At 47.7% G+C, this 23469-nt stretch overlaps 1 protein-coding gene and 1 long non-coding RNA gene across 3 annotated transcripts in view; both read left to right on the plus strand.

Annotated features, from left to right (window-relative positions):
- Positions 1-15885, plus strand: part of LOC124969816 (uncharacterized) — a 42279-nt gene extending 26394 nt beyond the window's left edge. The window contains exons 2-4 of the long non-coding RNA XR_007106039.1: positions 12452-12654; positions 12789-12886; positions 15024-15885. This is a non-coding gene — a long non-coding RNA (uncharacterized LOC124969816). The remainder of the gene's footprint in view (positions 1-12451; positions 12655-12788; positions 12887-15023) is intronic.
- A 1377-nt stretch (positions 15886-17262) lies between these two features.
- On the plus strand, positions 17263-23132 carry Coro1a (coronin 1A). Of its 2 annotated transcripts, none has more exons than XM_047533933.1 (11): positions 17263-17635; positions 19178-19376; positions 20392-20514; positions 20603-20732; positions 20839-21023; positions 21180-21299; positions 21522-21626; positions 21739-21884; positions 21972-22029; positions 22141-22356; positions 22916-23132. In XM_047533933.1, the coding sequence occupies exons 2-11, from the start codon at positions 19179-19181 to the stop codon at positions 23018-23020; spliced, it is 1386 nt and encodes a 461-aa protein (XP_047389889.1). In that variant the 5' UTR covers positions 17263-17635; position 19178; the 3' UTR covers positions 23021-23132. The 2 variants fall into 2 exon arrangements, with proteins under 2 accessions (XP_047389889.1, XP_047389890.1); XM_047533934.1 differs by lacking the exon at positions 17263-17635 and adding an exon at positions 17833-17856.
- The last annotated feature ends 337 nt before the right edge of the window (positions 23133-23469 follow it).

Genomic DNA, 23469 nt, shown 5'->3' on the forward strand with positions numbered 1-23469 from the left:
TTAGAGAGTTTACACTCTATTCAGTTTCAGGCAATAAAATGTCATTGGAAGGCTTGAAAGTGAGTTCTCACTTTGGGGATTGAACTCAGGGGTGCTTAACCACTGAACCACATCCCCAGCCCTTTTTATATTTTATTTTGAGACAGGATCTTGCTAAGTTGCTTAGGGCCTCACCAAGTTGCTGAGTTTGACCTTGAACTTGCGATCCTCCTGCCTCAGCCTCCTGAGCTGCTGGGATTACAGGCGTGCACCACCACGACCAGCTTGAAGAGTGAGTTCTGACACAGGTGTAGTGTTGGTTTTCTGTTGCTGCCCTAATCGGTTACTATAGATGTGGAAACTTAACACAAATGTATTATCTCACAGTCTGCCATTCAAAAGTCCAGCATGGCTCAACTGGATTCTCTGTCCCAGGATTCACAAGGCTGAAATTGGCACATTGGTGGGCTGGATGCTAATGGGGAGGCTCTGAAGGAATTTGCTTCTTCAGGTCAGTGGCAGGTCAGTTGGAGGACTTATGGGCAGGGGGCTGTCATTCGCCCCCAGAGCCTTCTTTCTGGGCTTGTGCATGGCCTCTGGGCCCCAGAGCCAAAACACATGTGGACTCTCTTTGACTTCTGCTTCTCTGTAGTTTGCAGTTGAGGAAAGTCCTCTGTTTTTAAAGGCTTATGTGATTAGACTGCGCTCACCTGACTCATCCAGGATAATCTCTGTAACTTCATCTACAAAGTCATTTTATCTATGTGAGGTGGCATATGCACAAGTTCCAGGAATTAGGTGTGGACATTCTAGGTGCAGGATCAGAATGCAGACTATACAATACATATTCACCTGTTTTATATCTACAATTCAGTGATTTTTACTAAATTTATGAAGTTGTGCAACCATTACCCTAATCTGGTTTTAGAATTTTTTTTAAATCAGCTCCCAAAAGATTTCCCATTTATATAAATGCCCATTTATAGTCAGTTTTCTATTCCTATCTATTCTTTTTAAGTCTATGTTTCTTTTTAACATTAATGTTGTTTAGGGCTTACTTCATCTCTCTGGAAATACCCATATTTAGAATATTCCTTAAAGGGGTCTTAGTCTGTGTGGGCTGCTGTAACAAAATACCACAGACTAGGTGGTTTAAACAACAGACATTTGTTTCTTATAGTTTTGGAGGCTGCAACTCTGAGATCAGAGTGTCAGATTCTGATGAGGGCCTTCTTCCTGGACCCAATTACCTGCTAAAGGTCCCATCTCCTAATAGCATCATATTGAGAGTTGAGTTTCAACAAATTAATTTGTGGAAGGGACACATTCAGTCTGTACTGCCAGGTACACTGTACCGACATCAAGTTGTCTACATTGGTTTCATCAGAGCAATGGGAATGGAGGGTTGGTGGTGAAACCATTAACTTTTTCTTTGTGTGTCTTTCGGTATTTAATGTACAATAGGCTTGTATTATTTTTTTCCAGTACTGGGGATTAGTTCTGGGGGTACTCTACCATCAAGATACATCCCCAGTCCATTTCATTATTTTGAGACTGTCTTGCCAAGTTGCCGAGGCTGGCCTCCAACTTGTGATTCTCCTGCCTCAGCCTCCTAAGTTGCTGGTATTACTGGTGTGTGCCACCACACCCAGTGCTTATCATTCGTTTTCACACGTGTTGGCCATGCTGGCCTGGAACTCCTAGGCTCAAGTGATCATCTTCCTTCCTCCGCCTCCTGAGTTGCTGGGACTACAAGTGTTTACCATTGCACCCAGCTTGCATTATTTTTAAATAAAAATTCCTAATGAGGAAAACATTTGAAGAAGTCATTCTTTATTATTGTGTGAGAAACATAATTGTGTACCAGTGAAAGAGATGCTTCAAGTGCCAAGAAGCAGTAAACCATCTGGCTGTTTTATGAAAGATGCTTCAGACCCAGGCCACGCCTAGGCCTCTCATTGTCCTTCTCTCCATCCCCACCATGACCCTGAGGGCTACCATAGCTGATGTTCACTCCACATCCAGGTCATGACTTTGGAGGGGTGAGGTCAGACTTGTGGAACACATTGTTTTCTCAGTTCTGTCTTTGGAATAGAACCTTCGAGAGAAAACCAGGTCTAGGAATATTGGCAAGGCCAATACAAAATATTGTAATGTAGTGGCTGTGGAATATTCACAAAGTTCCAAGTTAAATTTAGGCCTAGAAACTGCCAGAAGTACTGTTTTTGTTTTTTTTATATTTAAGTTTGTTTTTAACTTCTGAAGAAGAAAGATAGAAGATTGTGTTTGGGATCTCAAAATTGAAAAACTTTACTGGCTTTTTACAATTTGAAGAATTAAAAGAGAAATTTTGAATAGGAAGTCTCATGAATTTCATTGTAAATAAGGTTCTACTGAAGTGACTGACAAATAAAATAAATGAGTATTATTAAACTCCTACAGTCATCGTAAATAATTTCTCATAATTATTAAAATGTACTTCATAGTTCGTGACAAACAAGTGCATATTTTTGAAGGGTAATCAAAAAGTAGTGAGCAAGACAGCACTTTTTCATGGAACTGTGGGAACATGCAGCAGACTCTAAACTTAGAGCAAAACCACATGTAATATTTTTTAAAATAATGGTTATATTGCAATATATTACATAATAACATTGAATTTACCTTTTGAAGCATAAAATTCAGTGATTTGGGTTTTTAGTATATTCACAAAATTATACATTAATCACCACTATCTAATTCCCAGAATATTTTTTTATCACTCTAAGAAGAAACCCTGTACTCAGTTAGGCACAGTGGTTCTTACCTATAATCCTAGCTGCTTGGGAGGCTGAGGCAGGAGGATCACAAGTTTGAGGAAAACCTTGGCAACTTTGAATGAGACCTTGTCTCAAAATACAAAATAAAAAGATTTGGGGATGTAACTCACTGGTAGAAAACCCAGGATTCCCAGTAACACACACACACACACACACACACACACACACACATACACACACGAGAGAGAGAGAGAGAGAGAGAGAGAGAGAGAGAGAGAGAGAGAGAGAAACAGGAATCCTATACTCAGTATCCACTCCTCATTCCCCTCTCCACTCTTCTAGTCTCTGACAAATGGTAATATAATTTTTGTCTCTAAGGATTGGTATATTTTGGACAGGCTACATCTACATATGAAGTTCTGGCTTAAACAGATTAGTTAATTTATAGGTTTTTTTTTTCTCTTTGTGGTTCTGGGGATGGGACCTAGGTGCTCATGCATGCTAGGCAAAGCACTCTACTGCTGAGATACACCCCCTACCCTATAGGTTCTATTTTGGTGGATAGATAGCTTATCATGTCAGCAAAAGTGAAAGAGACTTAAAACATAGTACTTGACTCTCACAAAAAGTTATTTTAGGCTCAAGTGATTTATTTTAGCTTCTACTTAACTAAAGTTGATTTCTTATTAAATGTCATGGGGACATTATTTCCAGCCTTAGAAAAATTAAAAGAATTAGAAAGGAATGCAATATACAATTGTATGCCAATAAATTAGATAACCTAGATGAAATGTACAGAGTCCTAGAAAAACTATCAAATTTCGAGAGGAAAGGGAAAATCTGAATAGAACTATAACAAACAGATTGAATTAGAAAAGAAAGGAAAAACTTTCCTAAAAGAAAAGATCATCCCCAGATGGCTTCACCAAATAATTAAGAATTAATATCTTTTCTTCGTAAACTCTTCCAAAAAGTAAGAGGAGGCAACATTTGCCATCTCGGTGAGACCAGTATTATTATACCAAAACCAGACAAAGATATCATAAGAAAACTATAAATCAATATCTCTTATGAATATAGAGGCAAAAATCCTTAGATAAATTCTAGCAAGTAGGATCCAGCAACACATAAAAAGGACAATACACCACAACCAAGTAAGATTTATCACAGGAATGCACAGTGCAGTGTTAGTTTTCCATCACTAGGACAAAATCAAAAAGAAAGAAAAGTTTATTTTGGCTCATGGTTTCAGTCCATAGTTGCTTGACCTTGTTGCTTTGGGCCTGCACAGTACATCATGGTGGGAGCACATGGTGCAGGAGGGTGGTTCCTGGTGACCAGGAAGCAGACAGAGAGAGAGAAAGGAACTGCAACCCCACATTCCCTCAAAGCCACACCCCCAATGACCTAACTTCCTTCCTTCCCCTCAAGACCACACCCCAATGACTTAACTTCCTTCCTTCCCCTCAAGGCCACACCCCCAATGATCTAACTTCTTTCCACTGGGCCCCACCTACTAAAGGTTCCACCATCTCCCAGCAGTACCACAAGCTGGGGACTGACTTATCAACACAAGGGGCCTTTGGGGCACATTTCATACCTAAACTATAGCAGCAAGGTTGGTTTAACATTTGACAATAAATTAATTGAATACACCATATTATTAGAACAAAGAAAAAATACATCATTATCTCAATAGATGCAGGAAAAACCTTTGACAAAATCCAATATCCTTTCCTAACAAAAGACGTGCCACAAAATAGAAATAGGAATTTCCTCTACCTGATCCAGGGCATCTATGAAAAGCCCATAGCTAAGTTCACAATGATGAAAGTTTCTGAGAGAACAAAAACAAGACAAGGATGTTTACCCTGTTCTACATTGTCCTGGAGAGTCTAGCCAGGGAAATTAAGCAAAAAATGAAATAAATTACATCTAGAGTGAAAAGGAAGAAGCAAAACTATATTTGCAGTTGACGTGTTCTTTTTCTTTTTCCTTTTTTTCTGGTGCTGGGGATTGAACTCATGGCCTTGTGCATGTGAGGAAGGCACTCTACCCCAACCCAACGTGATCTTGTATGTAGAAAATCCTAAGGAGCTCACACAAAAATCAGAACGATAGCACTAATCATTACAGGAAAGCAAAGGTACTTTACTGCAGTGAAGTATCAACTCATACCTGCCAGGATGGTCATTATATAAAAACAACACCAGAAACTAACAAGTATCAGTAAGAATGTGGAGGAATTGGAAACCTGGTGCACTGTTGTTATGAATGTGAAATGGTGCAATTGCTCTGGAAAACAGTAGTGTGGTTCCTCAAAAAATCAACCATGTGCTTCAGCAAATCCACTTCAGGGATTTGTCCAGAACAATTGAAATCATAATCTCAAAGAGATATTTGTATTCTCATGTTTATTTCGAAATTATTCAAAACAGGCAAAAGGTGAAAACAGATTAAACATAGATGAATAAAGAAAATGTGGCATGTACTTACAATAGACTATTCAGCCATAAAAGAAGGAAATCTTGTCATATGCTGCAACACGGATGAACCTTGAAAACATTATGCTTCAAGGCCCAGGAGGACAAATGCTGCATGATTTCACTTACGCGAGGTATCTAAACTAGTCAGACTCATAGAAATAGAAAATAGACTGGTGGTTTCCAGGAGCTGGGGGGAGAGACAAATGAGGAGTTACTGTTCAGTAGGTACAGAGTTTCAGTCATGCAAGATGAAATAGTTCTACAGATCAATTGTATAACACTGTGCTTATAGTTAACACTGAAAGGTATATTTTAAAACATGTTAAAAGGTAGACAATTTTTCCCCCTTGCAGTACTGGTGATTGAACTCTGGGGTGCTTTACCACTGGGCCACATCCCTGGCCCTTTTATTTTTTTGTTGATTTTTTTTTTTTTTTTTTTTTGGGTGCTGGGGGTCGAACCCAGGGCCTTGGGCTTGCAAGGCAAGCACTCTACCAATTGAGCTATCTCCCCAGCCCCTTTTTTGTTGATTTTTAATTTTGAGACAGTGTCTCATTAAATTGCTGAGGCTGGCCTCAAACTTGTGATCCTCCTGTCTCAGCCTCCTGAGTAGCCCGGATTACAGTTATATACCACTCCACCCAGCTTAAAGGGTAAATTATGCTGTGTATTTTACCACAATAAAAAATGGAATTAGGGACTGGGGTTGTGGCTTAGTGGTAGAGCACTTGCCTAGCACATGTGAGGCACTGGGTTCGTTCCTCAGCACCACATAAAAATAAATAAGTAAATAAAGGTATTGTGTCCACCTATGACTAAAAATATATTTTAAAAAATGGAATCGATTAATGAGAACAGAAGAATTGCAGGTCAATATGGAAAAATCAGTTGTATTTCCACATACTTGCATTGAGCAACCTAAAAGGAAACTAAGAAAACAATTCCATTTATAATAGCACTTCCCAAAATAAGATACTTAAGAATAAATTTAGCAAAAGAAGTACAAAATGTATATTCTGTGAATGTCAAATAATTGTTGAAATACATCAAAGATCTAAAGAAATGGAAGATCTAATATTGTTAAAATTAAATATAATTCTGCCGACTGCACATGCTTGTAATCCCAGCAGCTTGGGAGACTGAGGCAGGAGGATCACAATTTCAAAGCCAGCCTCAGGAACTTAGTGAGGACCTAATCAACTTAGTGAGAACCTGTCTCAAAATAAAAAAATAAAAAAGGGCTGGGTTAAGCACTCCCAGGTTTCATCCTTGCTACCAAATTAATTGATCAATAATCAAAATTCCTATCAGAATTCCAGTGGATTCTTTGTAGAAATTGACATTTGGTCTTAAATTCATATGGAAATTCAGGGACCCAGAATAGCTAAGAGAGTCTTTAAAAAGAAGTACAAAATTGGGGGACTCACACTTCATACTTACTGCAAAGCTACAGTGTGGTACTGGCTTAAGGACAGACCAAGATTCAAGGAGTAGAATCTGGAGTCCAGAAATAAACTCATGTATCTATGAAAAATTGATTTTGGACAAGGGTACAAGGCAATTCAATGGGAAAACAATAATCTTTGAGCCGAGGATATGAGGCCGAGGCAGGAGGATTCTAAGTTTGAGACCAGCTTGGGCAATTTAGTGAGATTCTGTCTCAAAATAAAATAAAAAGGCCTGGGTTATGTAGCTCAGTGGTAGAGTACTTGTCCAGCATGTGGAAGGCCCTGGGTTCAATCCCTACCACTGGGGGAGAAAAAGAAGAAAAGGAAAGAAAGGAAGAAAAGAAGAATACTTTGAAGAAATGATGCTGGGATATACGTGCACAAAGTATACACAATATGAAATAATGAATTTGGAATCCCTACCTCACACCATATTCAAAAATTAGCTCAAAATAGATTTTTAAAAGTCAAATATCCTCTCTCTCTTGCTCTCTCTCTCTCTCTCTCTCTCTCTCTCTCTCTCTCTCTGTTTTCTCTCTCTCTCTCTCTCTCTCTCTCTCTCTCTCTCTCTCTCTCTCACCCTGCAGGCAGACACTCTGCCTGTTCACTTAATAAAATCTCTTGCATGGAAAAAAAGTCAAATATAAAATCTGAAACTATAAAAATCTTAGAAGAAAATTTACAGATAATTCTTTATGTCCTTGAACTTGGTAGTGCTTTCTTAGATATGTCATCAAAAAGCACAAGCAATAAAAGAAAAAATAAATTGGAATTGATTAAATTTTTGAATTTTGTGTTTCCAAAGACACCATCATTAAAGTAAAATATAACCTATAGAACAGGAGAAAATATTTGCAAATACTATATCTGTTATTGAACTTGTATCTAAAACATAAGTAACACTCACAACCCAATAATAAAAGACATATAATTCAATTAAAAATGGGCCAAGAATCTGGACAGACATTTCTCCAAAAATATACAAATGACTAATAAATGCATGAAAAGATGCTCAACATCTTTAGGGAAATGTGAATAAAAAGCAGAATGAGAAACCATTTCAAATCCATTAGTGTGACTGTATAGCAATTTGAAAGTTAGATGATAAAATGTGTTGGCAAGCCGGGCCCAGGGCAATCCCAGGCACTTGGGAGGCTGAGGCAAGAGGATCACAAATCCAAGGCCAGCCTCAGCAACTTAGGGAGACCCTAAGCAACTTAGGGAGACCCTGTTTCTAAATAAAATATAAAAAGGGCTGGGGATGTGGCTCCGTGGTTAAGCGCCCCTGGGTTTGGTCCCAGGTACAAAAAAAAAAAAAAAAAAAAAAAAAAAAAGTGTCAGTGATGACTTGACAATACCAAAGCACTCTGCTTTGCTGACAGAATTGTCAAAAGGGAAATAAAACTATCTCCCAGCTCTTAAAACCAGGCAATTCTATTGGAAGCAAGATGACTGAAAAGAAGTTACAAGGGAAAGTTTGAATTTATCAGAAGAGTGATGGGAGTCTGCCCAAGTTTATAAAGTGAGAGAATAACATGGTTTAGAAGGCTGACCACAGTTCGTGATTCTGAGATCGCTCAGGGGGGTTGCTTGTGAAGCCTGTGGTCCGACGGAGCCCACTTCTTTGTATTCTACAACAATGTGCTGATGACGGAGTCCCCTGTCTTCTTCAATTACTAGGGATAGCCAACTGTGACAGGCATAAAAATACATTTATTGACTGATAGAGAAAAGTCCTGGTCTTGAGGGCTTCAGGAAAAGCTGAACAGAGGTGTTCCAATAATGTCATCAGGAATTTGTCTTACCAATACCTTGGCTGTGTTACTTTCATTTTCAGGTGGGCCCTTCGTTCTGCCATTTTGTCAACCAGAGCAGAAAGAAATCTCTTTCCTAGTAGTTCTAGTTCCTATTAGTCTTGGGAGAACTTTCCTTGGTCTATAATGGGCCATAAATCCTTCTCTAATGATAATGGGCAGGAGGAGGTGAGAGTGTGTTTTCAATGGCCAGGAAATTAATGGCTGTGGGGACAGAGGATGGAATAGCCGTGAAAGAAAATGGTGAAGACAGAGTGTGCACAAGTTGACTGTTTCTTAGCAATGTTGGAAAGGAGAGGATTCATGTTTATTGAATGCCAGCCATATGTTGGGTTCTCCACTGGGAAAATAAAACTCAACCTGATAGCAGAGCTGGACATGTAGACAATTACTCTCTGATGTATAAGTGACAACAATAGTTTTCCTTTGCTATAACAAAACACCCGAGGCTGGGTAATTTGTGAAGACAAAAGGTTTATTTAACTCATAGTTTGGAGGAGGGAAGTCAAAAAGGACTCCCTGATTGCTTTACTTCATGTAGGTGGCATCATGGAGAGAGTGTTTGTGGGAGGGAGGGAGCAGTCACCTGGTGAGACAGGAAGCCAGGTGACTGGGGAATGACCAGGTTCCTTCTTTTATAACAACTCTGTCACTAGAACTAACTTCGTCTATTCATAGGGCAGCACTTCCAGTGACCTAGGGACCTCCCACTGGGCCTCACCTTTCCATATCACCACGCTGGGGACCGAGCTTCCAGCCCATAAACCCCTGGAAGAGAAACCATATTCAAACCATAACAGAAACCATTTGAGGAGTGGTTGATGTACAGTGGGTGTTGGGGAAGCTTCGCGGAGAGGGACATCCTGATCTGAGTACTAAAGGAAAAGTGGGATGCACCGATTTTAGTGGTGAACAAGGCTGTGCGGGGCAAAGGCCACAGTAAAACAAAGCCAAAACGACCATGACCATAAAAACAGAGCAGTGTGGTGGCACACCTGCGGCCAGCTACCCGGAGGCTGTGGCAGGAGGGTCACTGCGCCCAGGAGTTCATGGTCTGGGAAACAAAGGGAGACTGTTAAAAAAAAAAAAAAAAAAAAAAAAAAAAGTTGGCCAGAAAAACCACATCTAAACCAAAGACATTTTTAGTTTTGCTCACACGACATTTTTAGTTTTAGGATTAGCTGCCAACCTTGAAAGATCTGGAGCTTTCACATGAAAATCCGTATTTCTGATTTATCTTGGGAAATCAGGCTTGGCATGTCTGCATGGCGACAAAGGTCCTTCTGTATCAGACAGCCACGTCCCCTGCCTGTCCTGTGGTGGATCAGAGCCAGCTTCAAGGTCTTCCAAACTGTCCAGGTCAAACGGAGGAACTTCATTCCTTCCAGGTGGAATCTTTACCAAAGGATGTGACAGAAGCGACTGAAATAGTCCTGTGGTGACACTTGCTGGTGGGACACTCCTCAAACCCCAGAAGAGGGCTGGGCAGACCGCCCGCCTTCCCAGGCGCCAATGGGACACGTGGGTCAGAAGCAGGAAGCACGGGTGGATCTGGGCCCCACAGGCAGGCTAGGGGTTGTCAGCAGATGCGGATGAGGCAGGTGCCTCGGGAGGGAGGGCGTTCTGGGGAGGACTCTGCATTTGACACCTCAGCAAAGGAAGAGCTGCCCTGAGGGGGACTGAGAGCGGAGAGGGAGGAAGACCCGGGAGCGCGGGGTCCTGCTAGATGCTGGAAGGAGGACGGTCCAGAGCCAGGGAGTGGTCTGTAGCTTCAGGTGGTCGCCAGAATGTGTGTGTTTGATGTGGCGATCAGGAGATGGCTGGTGGCCTTGGCGATGGCGAGTCTGTGTGGCCGCAGCCAGGTACAGTAGGCGGAAAAGCAGGTGCGGGGAGGTGCAGACTGGGTGTAAACAGCACTTTGAAGAAACCTGAGCGGGAACTGGGGAGTGAAGAGGAAGCGGTCTGAGGTTGCAGGTCCCCTCCCCAAGACTCAGTGTGTTTTTATACCTTGAACAGAGAGGGTTGGCAGTGCAGGAGAAGGTCAAGGGCCAATGGGAGGGACTGTCCAGGAGGAGGAGGAGTCAGCCTCGCCTGGGCTGGGCCTCTGCCCCTGGGATGGTGGTCCACGGCTGTTAGAGAGGCTGCAGATGCGGGGCTGGCGAGGACAGAGGGGTTGGAACGGTTCCCATTTCGCTTCTCCCATGATCATCTCAGGCGGGCGAGCAGGGCAGTCTGCAGCAGAGGCTGGTGGGAAGCGGCCATCGGGTGGACTCGGCCCCGCCTGGAGACACTGCTGTGCATCCTTCCACGCCTCCTGCTGAGGGCCACAACTGGCTCTGGATTGACAGTCAACCCTGAACCGGCAGGTGGAAAGAGGTGGCCTGGGGCCCCGGAACTGGAAATCCTGACAAGGCCCTGCAGATTGAGCCCATGTCACCTGCTCTTGGCCTCCAGTCTCTTCCCCACACTGCAGACCGTTGGTGCCCCCAGACCCCGCCATCAGGGGTGCAGATTCGAGAGGCACGCCACCTTGTCAATGAACTCCTTCTCTGGTACAAAGCTCATCATTTCCGGGGCTGGAGCTCAGGCAGGGAGTCAGCCCTGCAGAAGCCCTGGGTGCAGTCCGCCCCAGCACCCCCAAGGAAGCTCAGACCGCCTCATGTTGGCTATGGGCGTCCTGCACGGCAGGCACAGCAGGCCTGGCCACCAGTGTGACCCCCTGCACATGAGACCCTGTCACTTACCTTGTAGACTGGTGTGGGTTTTTATTGCTGCACCAGCAAACTCCTGGAGAAGGCCCTGGTTGAGGTCCCTCATGGTCTGTGACCTTTCTGACTGGGTGGTCTCCCCATCGTCCCAAGACCATGAGGCAGGGCTCACTTTTCCCTAGAGTGCCATGACTCTTTGTTCCTTTGTCTGAAAGGCTTTTCTCCTTTTCCCCTCACTTCTCTGCTTGGCAAACTCTTATTTAAGACCCAGTTTAAAGCCGGGTGTGGTGGCCCACTCCTGTAATCCCAACAACTTGGGAGGCTAAGGCTGGAGGATGACATGTTTGAGGTCAGCCTCTGCCATATAGGGAGATCCTGTCTCTAAATAAAAACATTAAAAAAGGACTTGGGGATGTGGCTCAGGAGAATACCCTGGGTTTCATGCCAGTTTTTTTTTTTTTTTTTTTTTTTTTTTGCGGTGCTGGGGATCGTTTTTTTTTTGTTTTTTTTTTTTTTTTTTCTTAAAGACACAGTTTAAATGGCATGCCATCCACCCACCCCAACACTATCTGTTGATGATCTCCCCACATCATCCCCAGTTGCCCTCCTGACTTGGCTCCTCGCCCCTTTTGTGCATACCTGGGCTGCAAGAGGTCCCAGGATAGTTCAGTCCAACTCACAGGTCTCAGGCAGGCTTGTCTGAATGCGAATCCCAGTTCGTGTGATCTTGGGTAGGTCATTTATCACCTTTGTGCATTGATTATGTTATCCATTAAATGGGGATAAACAAATATCTCACAGGGCTCTTGAGACTTTCCAATGAGGGGTTGTTCCTAAAGGCACCAGGTGCGGTACCTCAAAGTAATGTGGCCTGGAGCCATCGGGTGTTTTGTCTAATTTAAAAATCTCCTTTTACAGTTGACTGGTTTGAATGAGAATCCAACTGAGGGTCTACCTGTTACACAGTTGGCTGACACAGTTCTTAAGATGCAATATATTTTTCTTTCGTTTTATTTTGGTGCCATTTACTTGATTTAATTTTATTTTGTTTGTGATGCAGGTGATCAAACCCAGGACCATGCATTCTAGACAAGCACTCTGCCACTGAGCTACACCCCAGTCCTTTTAGTACCATCTATCTTGATGGGTATTCATTCCTATAAAATTTTCTGCATTCTAGATTTAGGTAGTTGTTTTCTGATGGTGTTGTTTAACCTGTTCTTCTATCCCTTTCATTTCCTATAAACTATTCATTAGGTTTGGATGACTACATTCAAGACGACAGTGATCATGATGATTCTGGCAAGAACAGGACAGAGGTGGTGCTGCATACGTACTGTGTCTTAGCAGGAGATCCAGAATGTTTGGTCCTACTTTTGGTGATGTTAAGATTGATGGTGCTGAGCACAGTGGTGCACATCTGTAATCCCAGTGGCTTGTGAGGCTGAGGCAGGAGGATGGTGAGTTCAAAAGCCAGCCTCAGCAGTGAGACCCTAAGCAACTCATTGAGACCCTGACTCTAAATAAAATATTAAAAAGGGCTGGGGATGCGGCTCAGTGGTTAAGTGCCCCTGGGTTCAATCTCCCATTCCAGAAACAAAACAAAACAGAAAAGAAAAAAGATTGATTGATGGAGTCTCTCTTTTCCTGGCAATCGTGGAAGTTTGAACATAACCAGGGTATTAGATGAAGGTAAGAAATTATTACTAAATATTTTGGGTATAATTATGTATTACATTATGGTATTGTGGTTGGGTAAAATAAAGATCCTTATCTGACGTGCAACATGGGTGAATTTCAAAACAGCTGAGTGAAAAAAAAAAAAAACAAACAACCAGACCCATATTGTTTGAGTTCATTTGTATGGTACATTCTAGAGCAGGCAGAATTAATCTATAAGTGACAGAAAACAGCATGGGTTGCCTCAGCCATGGCTGAGGGCTGAGGCTGGGGATTGTGGAGGGCATGAGGGATCTTGAGGGTGATGGAGACAGTTTATATTTTGATTACGGTGGTGATTGCACGGATATATACAGTTGTCAAAACTAATGGAATCATGCACTTAAAATGCATGTTGTGTGAAAATTAAGGTGTATTTTGGTGTTTGTGAATGAAGTTGATTTTAAAAGGAAATAAAGTTACAACTAGAATAAAATAATTCATTCTAATAGTCACAAAACTGTAATAGGCTTACAGGTGGAAACTAGTAATATGTGACTACAGATAAAATATAAAAATTATATTAAAGACAAAGGAGAAGACATACACATATAGATAAATGCGCCATGTTCATGGGCAGATGTCTCAATGTCCTTCCTGAATTACTCAATAAATTAAATATAGTTTTATTGAAAGATCTAAGAGTTTTTAAAGTTTCTATCTTACTGATAAAAACTGAAGTATTTAAATTGAAATGGCATAATATTTGGGATTTGGCTTAAAATATTCAAAGAAAATAATGTGAAAGAAGAAATGAATCAATATTTATCCCAGGGGCTGCGGCTGTAGCTCATGGTAAAGTGCTTGCCTGGCAAGTGTGAGGCACTGGGTCAATCCTCAGCACCCCATAAAAATAAACAAATAAAATAAAGGTATTGTGTCTATCTACTACTAAAAAAAATAAAAATAAAAAAATTTATCCTATGCTGAGAATTTTTGAAGCTAGATGAGAGTTTATTATACAATTCTTTGATTTTATGTATTTGGAATTTTCTATAATGGAAGTTTAAAAGTGTAAATGACTCAAAATTTTGAAAATAAGATAAAACCTTATCCCCCCCAAATTTTTATTTTAAAAGAAAGAAATTGAATTAAAATGTGATTAAAAAATAAAAGAGCAAGAGTGAGCAAGAAAGAAAATTTCTTGCTTCACATAACAGAAAAGACTTGCTTCAGGTATAGCTGGATCCAGGGTCTCAGTGTCCTCAGGGCTCTGATTTCTTCTCTTCCTTTCTTGGTCCTACTGGCCTCTAGATTGGTTCTGTTCTCAGACAACATGCTTCAGTTGGAGGTGAGATGACTATCAGCACCCCTTAGAGTTCTACTCTATAATCTGAGCCATCCAGCAGGAAGCTCAATTAAATACCTGGAATTAAGTTGCAGGGCACTGTTGGCCTGGCATGGGTCACCTGCACTTACCTCTCTAGTGTCAGAGGTGTGTCTAATTAGCCTCTGGAACCCCTACACCCAGCACACTGCCTGGGACACCACCCGGTGGGCGGAGTGGGTGGAGAGACCAGGAAGAGGATGGAAAGTACCGGTGCCTTTCATATGTACCTGGAAAGCTCCGCAGCAAGCAGAACACCCCAAATGGAGGTTGGAGAGGAGCACAGCACAGTGGGGCCCTATGGCCACCGTTTTCTCCACTAGGGAGGCCGGGGGAGGGTGAGGGTGCCAACATTCATGTGTCGGTCACCTGCACAGGGCCTGGCGTTCACTAGGCATTGTATCAATTCATTCTCAGACTCTATCAGAGTGAGATGGAAGCGAGGGATCCCAGGGTCATTGGATCCCACCCGCTCCACAGCCTCTTTAGGCCAGAAAGACCCGAGAATGCACTGGGAGTCTTGCTAAGGAGTTTGCCTCTTCATGTCGGTCTGTCCAACTGTACTGTGTATCTGGCTCCTTGGAAGGGCCTCTGGTCTGTCTCCCTCCAGAGCAGGTGGACCAGTCAGAACTTCCAGCTGCAAGTGCCAGAAAGTTAACTCAAACTTATTGGCTTATAAGGAAAATTATTGCTTTATATAACTGAAAATTTATGGGGTTCAGGCACAGCTTGATCCAGACAGTCAAATGACGTCTCGAATGTCTTCATATCTTGTTTCTGCAGTTCTCTGCGTGGGCTTACTCTGGCCAGCTTTTCCTATGTGATGCCAAGATGGCTGCTACCAGTGCTGTGATGACATCCCTATAGCTTACTAACCCACATGGAAAGAGAGCTGCCTTTGCTCAGCAGCTCCAAGATGCTTCTGTTTTGGGTTGCACAGACTTGAATCAAGCATCCATCCCTGAGCCAGTGCTTTGGCTGGGGAAGCAGGGACCGTGTGCCTCCCCCAGATCCCTTCCTGAACCTCATGGACGGTCACTGAGGAAAGGTTGATTCCCCCAAGTCAAATTCAGGTGCTGCCACCAGTAATGATGTGCTGGTGAGAAGCTGGGCTGGCAGCGGTCAGTCAGGCAAATGCCCATCCAGTGCCCTCATGGGGAGGCATTGGCTCCTACCCAAACACTGTGAGCTGGGTGGCAGGGTCTTCGCCACCTACCACGGATCTCATTCTCTCTCTTGTGTTCTATGGACATCTGCTTCTCAGAACTTCCACCCACTGGCCCCTTGTCTGTCCGCTGCAGCCGCCCATGTCCGCCATCCCCTTCCCACGCTGCAGACCAACTGGCATTTGAAAGCAGCCAGAATCTGTCCCAGCTTTCTCTCTTCAGGCCTGTCAGCCTCGCTGGGTCTTTCAGGTCCTTTACTAGTGTGCTGGTGCTCTGTGTGGGCACAAGATCCTCCAGGGCTGAAGACAGTGTGTACCTGTTTCTTCATCTGTAAATTGAAGATAGCATCTGCCATTTAGAGTCTGTTGTAAGGATTAAGTGAGCATGGTATAGCCAGGCACAGTGGCACATGCCTGTAATCCCAGCGACTTGGGAGACTGAGGCAGGAGGATTACAAGTTCAAGGCCAGCCTGGGCAACTTAACAAAACCCTATCTCAAAATAAAAAATAAAAAGGGCTGGGGATGTAGCACAGTGGTAAAAGTGCTCCTGGGTTCAATTCCCAGTCACACACACACACACACACACACACACACACACAAACACACACACGAAGGGAAAAAATAGTGAGCAAAGTTTATTCACAGTGTTTAGAACAGTACCCACCACATAGTAATTGCTCAATAAATGCCAGCTGTTATTCTTACCACTTCAGCTACAGACAGTACATCACAGTTCTTGTCCCACTCCTGTTCAGTGTCAAGATCTCAGGGTCAATACAACCCTTAGGTTTTTACAATTGAATAATTGTAGAACTCTTTCATATACACTGTCTGATTTGAATCTTGGGACTTTGTGAGGTGGGCAGGACAAATCTTATTCATTCTATTTACAGATGAGGAAACTGAGTTTCAGAGAGGTTAGACCTCTTGCCTAACATCACACAGCCAATCAATGGTGGAGGCAGGATTTGAACCAGTTTCTTTCTGTTCCATGATATCACTGCGTCTTTGCCTCAACTCTGGTTATTCTTCAGCCTACCAGACTCTCCTCTGGCCAGTCTAGTGGCTCTTCCTCATTCTCTCAGGTCAAGCCCCAATTCTCTAAGTGACAATAATAGGAGCTAATGTTTATTTAGCACTTGCTGCTCAGCAGGCGAGATGCTTGACTCTCCTTTGGTTATTTTAGGTAATCATTCCCATAACCTTATGAGGCAGGTGGCTCAGCTGCGGGGGTGCGTGGGGGGGAAACAGGCTGAGAGAGGTTAAGTGTCCTGCCCAAGGTCATTCAGGAAGGAGTGACAGCCAGGAGTCACACAACAGTCCAATTCTAGGGAAAGCCTTTCTTGCCTTTCGTGTGGCTGCTTCCGTGTCCCTGGGAATGCAAGGATGGGAATGGACTCTCTCCTCTTGAGTGTGACGCCGGGCGTCTGCCTCTGCTTGGCCCCTTAGGGTTGTCGCGGGCTTTTCTCTTTCCATCAGGCAGAGAGCTCTTTAGCGGCGGGAGCGCGACTCATTGGCCTCTGTGGCCCCTGGCACAAAGCAGGCGCTCCTTAACGCCCAGCTATTTCACTTGTTCCTCGCACCAGCCCTGTGAAGCCGGGGGCAGGGTGCCCGCGTGAAGATCTGAGATCCAGAAAGGCCAAGTGACTCCCCAGGCTACCCATTAGTCCATTCGGAGCCGCGACAAGAGCCCAGCTCCCCTGAGTCTGTCTGCACCGGCTGTCCCTCGTCTGGCCCCGGCTCCCTTGGTCCCCTCCGTGCGGGGGAGAGGACGGCGGCGCAGCCTGGCTGGGGAGAGCGCGGGCCGTCGGGAGCTTTCTCGAGCCAGGGAAAGGATGGCGCGGAGGCTGGGGGCGGGCTGCAGGAGGGAAGAAGGAACAGAGTATTTTTGCATTTTGACGTTAAAAGTGCAGATTCGATTCCCAGCGGCATCTGTTGGGTTCGGAGCTGGCGGCGCAGAGCCGAGCTGCTCGCGCAAAGAGGCCAGCGCTGCGGCGGGCTTGGGTCCCAGAGCCCGCGGCCGCCTCCGCGCAGGGCTGGGCCAGCCTCTCCAAGAGCTCCGCCCCAAAGGGGCGCTGCCATCCGGAGGAGGCGGGCGCACGGCCGCTTCTCATTCATTGTCTTGACAGAGCATCCTCAGCGGCCAGTCTCCGGCTCCTCCAGCTCCTTCCTCCTCCTCCTCTTCTTCCTCCTCCATTTGGGGGGCCAAGCTCATCTCCCTGCCGCAGGTGAGGCCGGGGTCCCCGGGGCACGGGGGAGGACTGGCTGGAAGGACCCGGCATCGCTGCCTTGGGCCACCTGTGGGGCCGGCGTGAGCGTGGGAGCGGCGGGTTGTGGGGGCGGACTGTCAGCAGGACCTGGCTCAGCCGGGGACAAGAAGCCGGCCCATCGGCCCTCGGGGAGGTTCCGGTGCCCGAGGGGTCAGCAGTGGGTGCCAGAGTGCTCTGAGGTGAGGGTGAAGGACCACCGCGGCCAAGATGGAGGTGGGCACGCCGGGAGGGACCGCGGCATGCGCGGGGGGCGGGCAGAACGATGCCCAGCGCCTATCTGCCCAGAACGCGCGTCTCTGGGCGACGGGGTGGGGGCCCGGGTGCGGGGAGAGGAGCAGCTGCTCAGAGCTTGGAGACAGGAAGGGTTGACAGCAAAACAAGAAAAGGCCAAGTTCCCCTTTCCGTGGTTTCTGGGCCTGGTACCTGCGGTGGGGGAGGCGCCAGGGTGGGGCCATGGCTTCCTGTCCCCCAGCCTCTGGTTTGGGGCTCCTCTCACTAGACCCAGGTTGCTCGCCTGGGATTCCTGCTCCCTATTTGAAGCTGGGGTTCTTCGTCCATGCCCCTCACCTGTTTTCTGGGCAGGCAGACCTGGGAGCCTCCTTGGAGGTCCCAGCCTAGGCAAGGGGGCAGTTGCCCAGTAAGGAGGAGCCAGGCCTGAAGGCAGAGCAAATGGGTGAGGCTGGGGAGGCGGGCAGGAGCTCTGGGCACGGTGCTCTCAACACGACAGCATAAGCCCCTTCACCAAGCAGGAAGGTGGTGCGACTGGGCACCAGGACAGCACCCTGAAGCCCAGGGAAGCACTGGCAAAGCACCCCTTGACTTCCTTTGCTCTCCGCCCAGCTACAGTGGGGGAGCCATCCCAGTTGGACCTCAGAGAAGTCAGAATGGGCCTCTCCCTTCCTGTGTGTAGTTCCAATGGGGTGGAGATGACACTTAAGGGCACCTGCTCTTTCTGAGTGGAGGCGAGAGGCAGAGGTGTGGGGAGGAGGAGATGCTGGGATGCGAGCCATTGCTGCTTCTGGTGCCCAGAGACCTAATGGGAAGCCATCCTGCTGCCTCCCTCCCTCCTGGCAGGCTCGCACACCACATCCTGGGTTGGAGGCTAGGGAGGGCAGCCCTGTCCCTGCCTTTAGGAGGGTCCCCTGTGAGTGCGAGCAAGGTGGGCTCTGGACACAGTAGGAATGAGCCCACGCTCTGGGTTGCTGGGGCATCAATGGGAACGCATCCTGAGCCAGTCAGCCAACAGCACACTGGGTGCCCTGTGCGCCAGGCTGTTGTAGGGCTGAGTGACCCGAGGGTGCAGCAGGTGGGCTGGTGTAGAAAGGAGTGAGGAGGGGCTGAGGAGAGTGCGTGGGCGTGATGGACAGCGTGCTGTCCGCTATGGAGCCTCCCACGCGATGCTGGGACCCTAAAGCCAGACTGAGAGCATCCTGAGGAGGCCAGGGCCACACTGTAAAGTTGACCTGAAGGGGGAAAAATTCTCACCCCCTGTGCCCCTAGGATGAGTCGGCAGGTGGTCCGCTCCAGCAAGTTCCGCCACGTGTTTGGACAGCCAGCCAAAGCAGACCAATGCTATGAGGATGTCCGCGTCTCACAGACCACCTGGGACAGTGGCTTCTGTGCTGTCAACCCCAAGTTTGTGGCCCTGATCTGTGAGGCCAGTGGGGGAGGGGCCTTCCTGGTGCTGCCCCTGGGTAAGGTGAGCCACTGGAAACTAGGGACAGCAGCTGTCTTCCTGGGAATGCCTCTATCACTGGTGGCACTGTGTGTGTGTGTGTGGGGGGGGCTGAAAAGGTGATTGTCACTTTAGCCTTCCTGAACCTCGGTGTCGTCATCTATAAAACTGAGGTGGGCCAGACACGCCTTACGCTCCCTCCAGCTCCTGCATGCATGGGTTGTGTGGAACCTGAAGCTCATGGGGCCACCATGAGAGGGCCACACAGTGACCTGCAGACCCAGGACCAGGTCTCCCAAGTCTCGGCCTGGGGCTTTGTCCCCTCAGAAACAGAGAGGACTGGGATGGCATCTGACACTTGGTGAGAAGTGGTCTCAGGCCTGGGACTCTAGGTCTGGGTGTCTGGAACCAGGCTGAGCCCCTGATGAGCTAAGAGGCCTCCTTTCTCTCTCTGAGCCTTGCCCCTTCCCCCTGCTGTGTGGTGACCCCCACCCCCAGCACACTCCTGCTCTTTGATGGGTGAGACAGGAAGGGGAGATGGGCCCTAAGTTGTTACCTTAAAAGGGCCGATGGAAGCAAATAGAAGAGGAAGTGGTTGTCGGGGTGAGAGTTGGGCCCGCGCCCTGCACGACTCTCCACAGGAAGCCCTGCTGAAGCAGCTGGCCCCGGAAGAGGCTATTTCCAAACCTCTGCTCCTGCCTGGGGGTCACTTATGGCAGACTTCCTTGGTCCCTCTTCATCAAGTCCTTACAGCCCCACCATGCACACACTTCCCTGGAGAACCCCAACCTGACCCCTGATGTGCCCCTGAAGACCTCACTCAGGGAAGCTGGGGTGGGGGTGGGGATGCTGACCCTCAGGGCCCACACAGAGGTAGAGACAGAAACAGGCAGGCCGAGGTCAGGGTCACACAGCATGGCTCACCCCATCCTATGCTACTCGTGGCCAGCCCTCCTGGGACTGGGACAAAAAGAACAGACCCCAGGCTTGGCCCACTTCTCTGGAACCCCACAGCCTATTCTTCTGCTGTGCCCTCTAGACTGGACGTGTGGACAAGAACGTGCCCACGGTCTGCGGCCACACAGCCCCTGTACTGGACATCGCCTGGTGCCCACACAATGACAACGTCATTGCCAGTGGTTCTGAGGACTGCACGGTCATGGTGAGTGGCAGGGGTTGCTCAGGTACTAGGAGGACTCTAGGATGGAGCTGGCATCAGAGCCCCAGACTCACTCACCCCTTCTCTGCAGGTGTGGGAGATCCCTGATGGGGGCCTGACGCTGCCCTTGCGGGAGCCTGTCGTCACCCTGGAGGGCCACACCAAGCGTGTGGGCATCGTGACCTGGCACCCCACAGCACAGAATATACTGCTCAGTGCAGGTGCCATGGGGTGGTAGAGGGGAAAATGTGGGGTGGGGCTGGTGGCTGACAAAAAGGAGGGCGGGGGGCTCATGGCTTCTGACACAGGGGTGGGGGGATTGTGCAGGTTGTGACAACGTGATCCTGGTGTGGGACGTGGGCACTGGGGCAGCTGTGCTGACGCTGGGCCCAGATGTGCACCCGGACACAATCTACAGCGTGGACTGGAGCCGCGATGGTGCCCTCATCTGCACCTCCTGCCGGGACAAGCGTGTGCGCATCATCGAGCCACGTAAAGGCACTGTCGTAGCCGTGAGTTGCCATGAACCCAGACCCTGGACCCTGACACCATTAGCTCACTACCCCAATCCACCACTCCCTTGCGTACTGTACTCCCCTGCCCCACTGGGTCTGCTCCCCTAGGGTGTGCATATGGGTGTCTGACCAACCACCACCCTCTCCTTGCAGGAGAAGGACCGTCCCCATGAGGGGACTCGGCCTGTACATGCTGTGTTTGTATCAGAAGGGAAGATACTGACCACAGGCTTCAGCCGCATGAGTGAGCGGCAGGTGGCGCTGTGGGACACAGTAAGTGGGTGACAGGAAGCAGAGTGCACCTTGGCTGGAGACTGGAGTCCCTGCCCTGCCACTTGCCTGGCCAGGTGGCCTTGGGCCTCAGTTTACCCATTTGAGGTGGGAATTTCCAATGGTTGGTCTGGGAGGGCCCTCACCTGGTCACTACCCAGTGAGGATTACCATCACAGGACCTGAGGCCGCCCAGCCCGTTGTTACGCTCTTCTGTCCCTACAGAAGCACCTGGAGGAGCCACTGTCCCTGCAGGAGCTGGACACAAGCAGTGGAGTCCTGCTGCCCTTCTTTGATCCTGACACCAACATTGTCTACCTCTGTGGCAAGGTGGCTCCGTCAGGAGGGGCTGGGAGCAGGGAGGTGGGCAGGAAGGGCTGGGAGGAGCTGGCCTGGAGGCATCTGTTGGTGCTGACCCTCCCTTTGCATGTTCCACTTGCAGGGTGACAGCTCCATCCGCTACTTCGAGATCACCTCCGAGGCCCCATTCCTGCACTATCTTTCTATGTTCAGTTCCAAGGAATCCCAGCGTGGCATGGGCTACATGCCCAAACGTGGCCTGGAGGTGAACAAGTGTGAGATTGCCAGGTGACTGACCCTCACCCGACAAGGGCTTGCTCCCGGGTGGTGCTGACCTTCACGCTGCGGGCGCTGCTCACCTTCCTGTTTCCACAGATTCTACAAGTTGCACGAGCGAAAGTGTGAGCCCATCGCCATGACAGTGCCTAGAAAGGTGACAGTACCGTGGCCCTCCCTGGGCTCCAGACTGGGCACTGACCTCTGGGCTTGCAGGGTGGTATGGTGACATTAACACTCCCATAACCATACCTGGCCTTGCCCACAGTCGGACCTGTTCCAGGAGGATCTGTACCCACCCACAGCAGGGCCTGACCCTGCCCTCACAGCTGAGGAGTGGCTGGGGGGTCAGGATGCTGGGCCCCTCCTCATTTCCCTCAAGGATGGCTACGTACCCCCCAAAAGTCGGGAGCTGCGGGTCAACCGGGGCCTGGACAGCACACGCAGGAGGGCAGTGCCAGAGGCCGGTGGCACTCCCAGCTCGGTGAGAGTGGGGTGGGGAGCAGGGGAGCCAGAATGGGAAGATGGAGAAGTGGGGAAGCGGGCTGCGTGGAGGTGCTCAATACTCCAGTGGAAGAAGGCTGGTGTTTGGAGTTTTCCAAATTCAAAATGTTGGGGCAGCTAGGAGTAGGTAATCCTGAGGCCTCAAAAAACAGGATTTAGAGCTGGGTGTGGTGGTCCATGCCTGTAATCCCAGCAGCTCGAGAAGATGAGGCAGGAGGATGGCAAACTCAAAGCCAGCCTCAGCAACTTAGCTCAGAGAGACTCTGTCTCTAAATAAAATATAAAAAAGGGCTGGGGATGTGGCTCAGTGGTTAAGCATCCATGTGTTCAATCCCTGGTACCAAAACAAACAAAACAAAACAAAACGAAACAAAACAAACCCCCCAGATTTGGGTTTATAGGCCTACAGCTCTTTGGGCAGCAACTGGCTGACAAGCAGAAGGACCAAAGTTCTGGGTCTCTTGGAAGTGGGCTTAGCAGATGCCAGGTTAAGGGGGACCCCAGAAGGAGCTAAGCCTAATCTAGCCTGGATCCCCTAGGATGCTGTGTCCCGGCTGGAGGAGGAGATAAGGAAGCTGCAGACCACAGTGCAGGAGCTGCAGAAGCGCTTGGACAGGCTGGAAGAGACAGTCCAGGCCAAGTAGAGGACAAGGGCCTTCAGCTGGGTCAGGTTGCTCACAGCTCTCCACTCCCACCCAGGCCTCAGGCTATCATGGCAAAGAAGAAACAATAATAAAATGACTTTATTTTCTTGTACTTCTCCAGACTCTGATGCCTGCTTACTTAGATGCTGGGCCTGCTAAACTAACCTGCCCTTGAGCTTCCCCCTTAGTAGCCCGATGGAACCGTTCCCATCAGACTTGGGGGGAGGTCATCTCTGAATGCCCCATATTATAGGCTGTTGTCAGGGGAACCCACCAGGTTTGGAGCTTGCTCTGTTTCCCTATTTCTTAGAACTAGCAGGCCCTAGCTGGGGGCCTCAGAAATTCCCACGTTTATCCCAATTCTGCTGTGCCTAGTCAACAAAACATCAGGTTGCACATGGCTGTCTTGACACTGCTGCTTGTGGAGACATGAACCAATGAGCACTTGT

This window comes from Sciurus carolinensis, chromosome 18 (assembly GCF_902686445.1).
Source record: "Sciurus carolinensis chromosome 18, mSciCar1.2, whole genome shotgun sequence".
In the NCBI taxonomy this organism is placed as follows: Eukaryota; Metazoa; Chordata; class Mammalia; order Rodentia; family Sciuridae; genus Sciurus; species Sciurus carolinensis.

Coding starts and splice junctions, on each gene's coding strand:
- Coro1a (XM_047533933.1), top strand. CDS start 19,179: ATGAGTCGGCAGGTGGTCCGCTCCAGCAAGTTCCGCCACGTGTTTGGA. Junction 21,627..21,738: donor TTGTCTACCTCTGTGGCAAG/GTGGCTCCGTCA, acceptor TTCCACTTGCAG/GGTGACAGCTCCATCCGCTA. Junction 21,885..21,971: donor AACAAGTGTGAGATTGCCAG/GTGACTGACCCT, acceptor CTGTTTCCACAG/ATTCTACAAGTTGCACGAGC.